Source organism: Triplophysa dalaica, chromosome 10 (genome assembly GCF_015846415.1).
Source record: "Triplophysa dalaica isolate WHDGS20190420 chromosome 10, ASM1584641v1, whole genome shotgun sequence".
NCBI lineage: Eukaryota > Metazoa > Chordata > Actinopteri > Cypriniformes > Nemacheilidae > Triplophysa > Triplophysa dalaica.
In genome coordinates, this window is record NC_079551.1 from 266,281 (window position 1) to 277,500 (window position 11,220).

At 40.5% G+C, this 11,220-nt stretch overlaps 3 protein-coding genes across 7 annotated transcripts in view; 1 reads left to right on the forward strand and 2 right to left on the reverse strand.

Annotated features, from left to right (window-relative positions):
- Nucleotides 1–1,624: 1,624 nt before the first annotated feature.
- On the reverse strand, nucleotides 1,625–5,911 carry srsf3b (serine and arginine rich splicing factor 3b). 3 transcript variants are annotated; one of them, XM_056759661.1, is made up of 6 exons: nucleotides 5,787–5,911; nucleotides 4,347–4,557; nucleotides 4,135–4,269; nucleotides 2,351–2,389; nucleotides 2,182–2,268; nucleotides 1,625–2,107 (listed from the first exon to the last, which is right to left on the reverse strand). In XM_056759661.1, the coding sequence occupies exons 2-6, from the start codon at nucleotides 4,547–4,549 to the stop codon at nucleotides 2,080–2,082; spliced, it is 492 nt and encodes a 163-aa protein (XP_056615639.1). In that variant the 5' UTR covers nucleotides 4,550–4,557; nucleotides 5,787–5,911; the 3' UTR covers nucleotides 1,625–2,079. The 3 variants fall into 3 exon arrangements, 1 of the variants encoding a protein (XP_056615639.1); XR_008907839.1 differs by having other exon boundaries at nucleotides 2,085–2,107; nucleotides 2,351–3,299; XR_008907841.1 differs by lacking the exon at nucleotides 1,625–2,107 and adding an exon at nucleotides 2,850–3,299.
- Nucleotides 5,912–6,977: 1,066 nt separating this feature from the next.
- Nucleotides 6,978–8,405, forward strand: pth4 (parathyroid hormone 4). The gene is made up of 2 exons (XM_056757990.1): nucleotides 6,978–7,492; nucleotides 7,860–8,405. Exons 1-2 carry the CDS (start codon nucleotides 7,404–7,406, stop codon nucleotides 8,092–8,094), a joined length of 324 nt encoding a protein of 107 aa, XP_056613968.1. The 5' UTR covers nucleotides 6,978–7,403; the 3' UTR covers nucleotides 8,095–8,405.
- Nucleotides 8,406–8,874: 469 nt separating this feature from the next.
- The window catches only part of apobec2a (apolipoprotein B mRNA editing enzyme, catalytic polypeptide-like 2a), a 26,331-nt gene continuing 23,985 nt past the window's right edge, over nucleotides 8,875–11,220 (reverse strand). For 2 of the 3 annotated variants that reach the window (XM_056757986.1, XM_056757988.1), the window contains exons 2-3: nucleotides 10,540–11,072; nucleotides 8,875–9,340 (exon numbers count right to left, since the gene is read on the reverse strand). In XM_056757986.1, coding sequence (XP_056613964.1) covers nucleotides 10,544–11,072 — 529 coding nt within the window. In that variant the 3' untranslated portion in view covers nucleotides 8,875–9,340; nucleotides 10,540–10,543. The other variant, XM_056757987.1, reaches the window with a different exon arrangement.

The window sequence follows — 11,220 nt, forward strand, 5'->3', positions numbered from 1 at the left end:
TCCAATGAGTTTAACAAATCATATTTATTTTTGTCAACGTTCATTTAAAGTAAAAATTATTTAACAAACGTTTGTTTATTATTTGTCTTGCAGAATTAGTTAAGACTTTAAACCATGTTGAGACAATTTTCCCGGGTGAAGATTACAAAAACAGCACCATTTGCTATTAGCGTCGTATTACTGTGATATGGATACATTTGTTTATTGTTTTAACGTGTAAGTTAATTTTATTCAAAATAACATGTGAGTATTTAAACATTCTTCTTCCTAATTTCATATATCCAGTCAGTCGAGACGGAGACGGTGACTCAAGGCGCTGTGACGTCACGAGTAGAAGCGGCGGGTCATTTTGTAAGTACAGCAGTTCGTTTATTCCTTCAGATTCATTCTATAAAATCGTCCGCTAGAGGACTAAATTTAAACATGAACCTTTCTTTACTTTTTGTTATTCGTGGTATTTTCCAGGTGAAACGGCAGAATCTTACAGAACAAAACTTCTTCACCTCAACACTGATAAGAATAAAGAAACACACTTATGATCAGTTTACCTCACGAGTTCTGTTTGAGATACAGATGCAGTCTCTTCTGGTGTCTTTATCAGCATGACGTCATTCAGCCGAAAAGTGTCACTTCTGAGGACAAGAATGAATTAAAAGGACATAACATACAAAGATGAAAATTCTGTCCAGAATGACTCACTCTCTAGTTTTTCCAAATCAATAAAAATGTCTTTGTTAGGTTGCTGACAGGAAGATATTTAGACGAATGCTTGTAACCCAACAGTTCTCGCACCCCATTGACTCCCACAGTAGGCAAAATGACATGTCAGTCAAAAGTGCTGTCCTATTTTCTTCAAAACACATTTTCACAAAATATTAATTTTTCCAACGATGGTAGTCAACGAGGTCCAAGAACTGTTGGGTCACAAGCATTCGTCCAAATATCTTTGCGTTTATCAGAAAGAAAGACATTTATAAAGTTTTGGAACCATCAGCGAGACAGAATTTTTCATTCTTGAAACCTTAAGAATATCAATGATCTTAAATCACAGGAGCATCAAATCAGTGTGAATCTATCATGAGAGTCTGGACAGATTACTTTTATACTAGAACGCATTTTAATGACATTTGTATTTAAAAGAAAGAACAGTCACAGGTTTTTCTTGAATAAGACTTGATGTATATGATCCCTCTGCTGTGAACACAACACACCATTCGTTTAATATTTAACCAGGATTTTCTTGTAGCATCACGTATTTTTCTCTTATGCAAATTTTTAAGAAAATACACGTCTTTAATAAAATGTTTAGGATTCCCTTTTGTTATATTTATTTATTGTCAAAAGCACTATGAAAATGAACAACTTAAATATTGTGAAAATAGTAAAAATACAAGAAATGGAAGTTTTACTACCACAGATCCAAGCAAGCTATTGGATAAGAAACAACTTAACCTGCAAAACGTCACGGTCAATGACATGAGCTGCATATATAATTCACATAAAAACAAAATTTCAGACCCGAGGTCTATTATTAATTTGAAATTTACATTAGATCAATAAATGCAGAACAGGTACCCAACCTTGCATAAAACAAATCAAATGGAAATAAAAATCAGACAAGTAATGAGTGTTTTGTAATGAGATTTAATTCAGATCAACACTATAAACAGTACAAACACTACTAGGAAAAATAATATATGAAAGCTGTTCTTCATTACTCCCCCTGCTGTCATCATAGTGCTATTACACCATAACCCCCCACTGCTGCTCTCATTACACAGTAACAAATAAAACCTAAAGGAACCAGTTCAGAGCAGCAGATTCCACTCTCTGTCCACCTGACCAATCACACGGAGATTGCCGCTCTTACAAAAAAAAGATTTTTAAAAGTGTGCGAGATGGAATGATGTCACATAAAAAGTGACACACCCACTAACACACACACACAGGCTGCCACAGAAAACAAATGAAACGCTAAAATAACTGCTGCGTAAAAAAACAACCACGGGAGACACAGACGATTGGCGGACGATAAAGTCTTTTTGAAGATGTCTGATCGGTGTCGAGGTTCGATCGCGTTTATTTCCTCTCGGTCGATCTGGAACGGCTGTAAAGAGAACCGGAATTAGCGTTTCTTGCAATGTCTCACAAGCACGCATGAATTACAGGAATAACTCTTACCTCCTCGATCGCGAGAAAGATCTTGAGGGTTTGTGGTTCCTGTCACGGGACAGAGATCTTTCCCTCCTGCGCTCTCTGGACAAAGATCTGGAAAGAGTCAGAAAAACATGGATTAGATTCAGTACACCAGAACGAAAGATGGCTGGAGTTGGACTATCGTTGATCTCACCTGCTGCGACTACGACTGAAGCTCCTCTTCCTGGGAGATCTGAAGAGGAGGGAAAATGAGCACAAGAGTGAGCAGACTGTTCAGAAGATGACCACAGCCCTGAATCTCCAGCCGGCTAGAACTCAACACCGCCCTGATACAGGGGTGGAGTGGAGATCCGCTCTCACATCATCAACAACAACATCAACACACGAGGGTTGGGTGAACCTCGCGACACTGCTCTGAGACTAGAACTAGTTAACATCAGCGTCTAGAAATCACGCACAGCAGACAGAATGGAGACAGTGAAAGAAAAAAAGACACACACTGAACCTCCGTTTGGACTCCCCATCAGTCTGCTTCCCTAGCTTAACCCCGCTCTCTCTCTCTCTCTCTCTCTCTCTGTGTGTGTGTTCAGGAGATTTCATACCAACTCTGTTTGACTCAACTGCACAGGAGATTTCTCCTCATCTTACATCTGTATTTCAGCATTAAACTGTATAAAGCAGGAAAAACTTACTAGGCTTTTGGTTTTCAACAAGCTAGAAAGGGCGAAGGGGAGACGGCTGGCGGCCGGGGAGCAGAATTGGTGGGAAAGTGCAGGCCAGATGCCGCGAGCTGATTAGCTGGCGCTGATTAGCTGGCTTGCGGATGGGGGCTGGACGTAGTGGATTTTTCCTGCTTTTATTGCTTAGCTGTAGGCTGATGATGCCGCTTGGAAGTGTAGACATTGGTAAACGTTAAACGCCGATGGGTGAGGAATGTGAAGTGGGCCGCTGCCGATTGGGTGTTAAGGTCGGAGGAGCTGACAACAGCATGCTCAGGAACCAATGGGCTGGTGCCACCTGATGACTGGCCGTGCCTGGGTCATGTGACACCGACCCAGCCAGCTGATTGGGGCACGCTGGTCACATGATGCTGAAAGAGGACTAGTAGACTGAGGGTGGTGAGGAGAGGCATGGTGGTGACTCTGCAACGGGTTCATTTTTATTAATATAGATGATCAAGAAAATAAAAAAAACAACCTTCATTTAAGTCAACAAGAGATTGCATTCCAACCATTGACACTCGCCATTATCTTACTCCAGACCAGCGACTGGGCTAAAAAATCCAATTCGCACAATCAACAAGGAATGTTGTGAATCGCACATGCCGGAAAGACACCGATCGCATTTCACCCCGGAGTCAAAACGCGTTGAGCTTAATGACGCAACGTTAAACTTTCATTGACATGACACTAACAATCTCCTGACGTCTGAGGCTAACAGCTACATGGAACATACCGCTATTTAAAGGCTGCTCATTTCAATCAAATGGTTTTGAGAATGGGGTGAAACGTGACGGACTTTTTTGTGAGTAATAAAACTTGATCTGAGGCCTCAAAACGACACGCATGTGTATACTTTAGTCTTAAAGCAGCATCCGTGTTCTTAGTCTTACTGTGTGCACGGCTAAGTTCGTTTTCGATAAATCCCGATGCATGTGGATATCTGCACAAAAATGGCATTGAAGAACGTTCCGTGCACACATCAGGATTTAGAAAGATCAACTTATAACGTAAAAAGCACGGTTTATACATCAGGCCTGCAGGTAAATCGAGATCTATACGAATTTGAGTAGCCCAGTCACGCACGAGTTCATTTATAGTCTATCAATGATAATGAAGATGGAAGAGTAAAGGATCTCCAGCAGACAGAAGCAGCCGGCGACGAGCGCAGGCCTCCGGGTCCGGCGGGTCGACCGAAACCCACTATTACCCTCCGATCCAACACCTACATACACCTGAGGGGAGAGAAAGGGTTTACCTGCGTCTGGCGGTCGGGCTACGTCTACGGTGTTCATCGCGTGGGCGTCGGCTCCAGGATGGAGGCGGACCCCGGTTACGATTTCGCTTCTCCCCGTTGGATAGCTCCACCCTCACCCGGCAACCGCAAAGAGTCCTGCGTGACGACAGCACACGGTTCAATACGGGGAAAAATGTTAACATAAAAAGACGAGGGTTGTAATTGACACGTACCGTCCGTCCAGCTCTCTGACGGCATCTGTGGCATCGCGAGGGTCCTCAAACTCCACAAACGCAAAGCCGGGAGGATTCCGGGCCACCCAAACGCTCCTCAGGGGTCCGTAATACCCAAACGATCTCTCCAGCTCGGATTTATTGCCATTGTTGCCAAGGTTACCCACGTACACCTTACAGTCAAGAGGACAATCCCGATGCATGGCTGGATCTACAGGACACAAGAGCTCGAGGTTAACAAACGTTCACGCTTCTGCATTCCATTCCATTGGTTTGGAACAAGAAACAGGTTTGGAATGACAGACGTCTGCACTGGTTAAAAAAAGGTTTTCAGGTACAACCAGATGGTTTGGTGAAAGTTCCTGCTACATGCAAATGAATCAACTCAATGAAATGAAGCTGTCCAACCACACCCCAAAAAAACTCAGGACACTTAAAACACTGGAGAATAAAGCACTTTAGTGTTCTTTGAGAGCATTAAGAGTCATTGTAAAGGTTTTAACAGAATACACTGAGAAAGGTGCGACTGCATATCTTAGTTTCACCGTCATTTGAGTAACACTGCTAAGAAAAATGTGCCAATGCTTTTAGCCTGTAAAATCAACTTCGATTATTAAAAAAAAAAAACATACTTTCTGTTAAAAGAAAGCTTATCATAACTTAAATTAAGTCATGGTTTTCTATTGGAGTGTATATATATTTTAACATCTTAATGTTGGCTACGCACAAACCTTTACTTAATTTACATATTAAAACCATTGTGATGCCCATATTATCGCGGTGTTTTGTGCGTCCCTACTTGCAACGTTAGTTTTGATCATATTTTACAACACTTTTAGCATTAGATTGGGCTACACTGTATTGTTCTGTTGCGTTTTACCCCCGCCCACCCCCCAAAAAAATCGTTACATCGCTGCTTTAATATCGTTTAATCTCTCCTCAGAGGGCTTCAATAGCACTGTATTTTAACACTTACATACAGCACAAGTAGCGAATGAAATAAGAATAATAATCTAGAATAAACACACAGAAATATTTGTCAGAAGTCACTTATAATGCAAAAGCACGTAAAATGTAACGAGAGGAATCACTGAACTCGGGCCTCTGCTTTTGTTTGAAACTCAAAATGGCGCACGCCGTGCACGCGCGACTAGATTTACACAAACACTTTTAACGTAGAACATTATTTCATGATTAATCAACACTATATAAAGAAATATAAACTATTGCGACGATGAAAACATTACAGTTTAAATAACGAGGAGAATTAAAAACGCGTTGTTAGCGGCTAACAGCTAATCCGGGTCAACGTTAAAATGGCGGCCTGCAAAAAAAAACGGTATAAAACACAAAGATTCGCACGATTCTGCTACGTTCAAATGATATATGATGTTTGCACTCAGTCCGCATCATAATCATAAGTAACACACGGTCATTTACCTTCAATATCGCGCGTTTGTCGACCGCGTTTCTGCTCGATTTCGGTCTCCAGTGTGGCGGGTGTTCAGTGAAATGGCGCAGCGCGGAGTTGCGAACGCAAATTCGTACTAGACGTTACGTCATGACGCACGCAGCGTAGGCCGTGTCCTGGCACGTGATTCGTCTGCAGGCTGCGTAGACGGTCTGTGATAGGATCTCTTACATCGTGCCTCATGTGAGAGGAATGCGGTTAGATTTAGATTCAAAGAAGCTTTGTTGGCATTATAAAACCAATTATACATCGCCAAAGCACAGGAAAGTTAAATATAAACATTCTGCACACATACAGGTTAAGATAAAAATAAAAGTATGATATACATATCAACATAAACAGAAAAAGATTAATATAAAGATTAATAATCACCAGTGTTGAGTAAATTACTCTGAAAAAGTAATGAATTACTAGTTACTAATGACATACTCAATAGTGTAATTAGATTACTGTAAAAATTACTTTTCCAAGTATTTAATTACTTATTACTAATTACCTTCTATACACCAACCTTGATTAGTTCAGTGATTCAAGGATAGACATGAAACGAATCTTAATTCATTAAAATAAATAATATTAAACTACATAAAGTAATATTATTAACTGCCCAAAGTATTATAAATGTGAGAATTATACATTTAAGCACAGATTTAAAGTTAGACTTAGAATTTTTATGTCAGTTCCACATTTGCACACATATATCACACACGGTAGTAGTTCAATCCGAACTAATTGTATTTAAATTATTTAAATTAAAATATTTAGAGCGATCCCTTACTTTTTCAATGGAAAATTACTTCAATAACACTAACACATTACTTAGTAACTAGTTACGACCAACAATGATAATCACACGATAAACATCACAGAACCAAGCGTGTTAACATTTGTGTCTGTTTCTCTTATCTCATTTAAATGTTTTCGGATTTAATTTTTTGTTATTTTCTGATCAAAGTTTTCTTTTATTATGTAATGTGTGGTTAGAAACTTCGAGTTCAGTTTTAATTGAGAAAGTTTGTCATCTCGCGTCAGTTGCTAGTTAGAGATGTTGATGTGTGTAGGAATGAATGCTGAAGAATCAAAATCCCACTCAAACACCAGCAGACCAGCATTTCTCACCTGCAGAAACCACATCCGAGATGTGTTGCTACGGCGACGAGAGTCCTTAGAGACGCTCCTGTGTTCATGTGGAATCGCACTGATGATGTCACGTGGTTTTGAGCGTCTAACAGCATTTAAAAGTGATCTGGAGTCGAACAAAACATCTGAAAAACAGTCTTTAATTGAGTTTATATGATGCTCTTTTATCTTCTCTCAAGTTTCTTGGTGGTGACAAAAACACGTTTCTCAGCACATTGACATTTTCTGCTTTGAGTTTGAAATTCAACCGCACGAGTCTCTATGAAGTTTGATTAATTCATTGTAAAGGAGACGGACTGATAATTGGGGGTCTGACTGTGACATCACTTCCTGTGTTTTGGAGTGCTGGGGGTCTATATAAACTCTGAGGGGTGACGGTCTGTCAGTCAAACACCTGCAGGAGAACAGACAGCCGTCTCACAGTCAGAGAGAGAGAGAGTTTGTGAATGATGTTGAAGGGTCTGAGGTCTCATCAGCGTCTCGCTGTCGTCTTTCTGATGGTGATGACGGTCGTTCAGTGTCAGGACAGCGAAAGGTAAACGATTTTATTTTAAATATAATTTCAAATGTATTTTTTATTTGATCGCTTTAAATTTGTGGATCAGAAAATTTGCTGCAGTTTGAGTTTGTCATTGTATCATACGGAGTTATTTTGTTTTTTTACTTTGGTTTAGTAATTTTATTAATATTTTGGCTTTTATTTTGATAATTGAGTTTTTGTATTGTTTTTAGTTTGGTTTAGTATGCTATTAGATCTAAGTTAATATAGTTAAAGTTTTTAATAACTAGCTTCATTTGAACTTACTTTTCTTAATTTTGAACAATATTGATCGAACAATATTGATCGAACGGAAATGTTTTGTTGCGCCCGTAATGTTGTGACGTCATGTTTGTTCCGGTAGACGGGCGGTGACGGAGCATCAGTTGATGCATGATCGCGGTCGCTCCATTCAGAGTCTGAGGCGTTTGATCTGGCTGTCCAGCGCGATGGAGGGTCTTCACACGGCTCAGACACGCACGCTGACCGCCGCTGACACCCGCCCGGGTCTCCTGCTCTCTCAGCCCGGCCACAGGAGGGCGCTGCTGCGGGACATGTACACGCCTCACCTCGCTGCTGCGCTGGACGGAGAGAAATAACATCCGATGACCCGAATAATCACTCGGCACTGCTTCGACCAATCGCGTATGACATCGAAGTAATGTGACGATATGATACACGATACAATGATGTCATTGACCGATCGGTCGATGCGGCGCCTCGTGACGTCACCAAGTCATTGATTTATAATTCACACACAAACTGTACGTCTGTATGTATTGTTGAGTGCTGGATAGCAAATATATATTCGATCAGTTTAGTCGGTTGAGTGATCTGATGTGGTATCAAACGTTCATTGCTGTATATTACTGCCTAAAGATCTTCAAGATTTATTTATAACATGATGAAACGTTTGTGGTTGTGTGTGTAGTCCCCGCTGTTGATATGTGAGTGAAAGCTTTACAGTAAATAAGTGCGATGTTGTGAATGTCGGTGATCCGATTTTAAAATCCAAATGAAATGAAAAATGACAATTCTTATTTTCTTATAGTAAATACTTCAGCAATGTCGGTCATAATCTTAAATTAAAATCTGTAAATGCACTTCCGCCCTGAAAGGGATTGGGCGGAGCATCTGTTAACTCCTCCCCTTCAACTGTCAGTCCGCTCCCAGCTTCATTTCAAAATAAAACGGCAGTTTTTACACATCCAATCAAATCGGAGTGAAAAACGCAAGCCACGCCTACTCATTATCTCGTTTGAAATTCCTTTTTACTCGGAAATGCATCAGAATACGGAAGTAAAAACGATCGCAACTTCCGGTTCAGGGGGACTTTAAACGATTCTCACAGATGATTGAAATGATTCATCACACAGTAAAACAAGACAAAACCATTTAATTTTCCAAAACGGTGAAGGTGAACCTTTACCACACGTAGTTATTTTCATATTCGTGTGCTTTATCAATATCTCAAAACAGCTGTAACGTTTATTTATTTGAAATTCGAATAAAAAAAACTACATTTCTCGATCATTTTCTCAGTGTGAATTCGTGCTCTGACCAGCATGAAGGTAAAAAAGTTCAATAAAACGAATCTAAAATCCATCACAGGTCCACAATATAAAACAGGTGAGAAGTGAGGCACCACGGAGAAGTAAACAGAAGTCTTGACGGATGATTCAACAGGAAACATTTCAAGCGTCCCGTCGACATTACAAAGACTACATACTGAAATCAATCTGTATCTTCACAACATTTCAGACAACAGACACACGTGTTTCACAGTCTCTCTCGCTCACACAGTCTCTCTCTCTTTTCACTTTTGGAAAGCGTGCGCCCATCATCCTGAAAAAGAGAACATTTCAAAGATTGAATGTAGATGAAGAGAAAGTAAAGGCAATCCCAGAATGCACTAGGAACACATTTTTTTATGTCATGCACAGAGGACAGGTCAGAGATGAGAAGTTACAGGAAACAGAAGTCTCAAAGTATAACATAAGGAATAAAGAAATATTTGTTTAATAAAAAAAGTCAAAGACCGACAGCAGATGGCAGTAAAGCAACATTTTGAATGTCAGCAGTTGAATGAGCTTCAATCCAAGATGGCCGACAGAGTTAAGAGAAAGTTTCAATTTGAGTATATTTTATTTATCAATCAAAAGTGATTTCTAACAGCAGTAGTCTTGTGTTTATTTATTGCTGAATGTATAATGAAATTTTATTACAGTGGTGCCAAATATAAATGTGCTGTTTTAACCAAAATTCAGAACAGAACGGTTCAGTCACTGTCTGCGGTTTTATTCTGGATTCACATGTGTCAGCCAAAGTTTTGTTCTGTGTCTCTCATCTCACACTTTGTGACGTTGGTGTTTTAGTAGAAAAACGGTCAAGAATCAGTTGGATTTTTGAGACGGATTGAATGTTTTTTCACTGAGATGGTACACTGACAGCACACTGGCATCTGGCAGACGTCAGTAAGATGTTTATGACGTAGAATGGATGTACAACGGCTCTTTCGAAGACGTTTCTACACCGAAGATGTTTTCCAGATCTTCAGCAGACCTCTCACAAATGTACCTGTGCTGGGTACTGACTTAATGTAGAAGAATTGTTTCTGGAATATCGAAACAACGTATATTTCACTGCTAGAAAACTCAGGGTAGACCAGTTTCAAGTATTTTTGAGTTTAATTCGATTGTAAAAAATTAAATAAAAATGTTGTTTTTAACTCATGAATGGATAAAAATATAAAATAGGGACGAACCCAACTATTGGGTTAAATGAATCTTGAAAATGTCAAAATTTGACCCAACCATGGGTTAAACCGACCCAACACTTTTATACAGTGTGTGTGATCCAGACTGGTGATTTGTGGTTATTAGCTAGTCCAGATCTGGTTTAGACCACCTTGGAAAACCATTTAAATCAATGTGTTCTAAAAACACATGGTCCAGAAGGATTCAGTTGTGTTTTTCTTTCCAGCAGTGAGAAAGAACAAGCTTTTCTAGCGGTCAGGAAGCTGTTACAGTGTTTGCGTCTCTTACCGTCTCACTGCAGAATATCAGCCAGTTTCTCCTGATAATACTCGTAGTTTTCCTGGCAGTCCTCCCACGGCGTGAACGGCTGATCATCGCTCTCCACGAAGGTGTCCCAGGTGTAGTTGAAATCTAACGGCTTCATCATGCGGAGTTTACAGCCGGCGGCCGCCAGTGCCTTCAGCCCCACCTGGATCGCCGGCTCCTCCCAATCGAAGAGGCGAGCGGAGAAGATGGACAGACGGACGCTTTTGCGAGCCTCCAGGATCTCGGCCAGTTTCCCGGCGCAGGCTGCGCAAGGGCTGGACGACACGTACCATGTGATGGTGTATTTACCGGCAGGGTCACAGCTGGGCAGGACCTGCTGGAAGAACGCCTCCTCCACGTGTGAACCCGTGTGCTCGTCCTCTAGGTAACCTCTGAGGAGACCGTCGGCCCCGGGACCTTGATCCACCAGATAACACAGAAAGGTTTTGTTTCGGCCGGACGAGTATTCCACGTTCTTGAACTGAAACTTGAAGAAGAAGGGATCGATGCGGTTCCTAAAGACACAAGAGAAATGAAATAATGTTATTCCGCTTACTATTGTTTAGTCATTTTAGTCTCAATTTTGATCTCCAAAATAAAAAGAGAAACAAACGAGAGTGTAAGTGTTGAAACACAAGAGAAGTATGACGGTGTAAATGAATG

Excerpts from the sequence above, each read along its gene's own strand:
- srsf3b (XM_056759661.1), bottom strand. The coding sequence starts at position 4,549 with ATGCATCGGGATTGTCCTCTTGACTGTAAGGTGTACGTGGGTAACCTT. Across the intron at positions 2,269-2,350 it reads TTCAGTCGTAGTCGCAGCAG|ATCTTTGTCCAGAGAGCGCA; the intron begins GTGAGATCAACG and ends GACTCTTTCCAG. Across the intron at positions 2,108-2,181 it reads TCTTTCTCGCGATCGAGGAG|CCGTTCCAGATCGACCGAGA; the intron begins GTAAGAGTTATT and ends TTCTCTTTACAG.
- pth4 (XM_056757990.1), top strand. The coding sequence starts at position 7,404 with ATGATGTTGAAGGGTCTGAGGTCTCATCAGCGTCTCGCTGTCGTCTTT. Across the intron at positions 7,493-7,859 it reads CAGTGTCAGGACAGCGAAAG|ACGGGCGGTGACGGAGCATC; the intron begins GTAAACGATTTT and ends TTGTTCCGGTAG.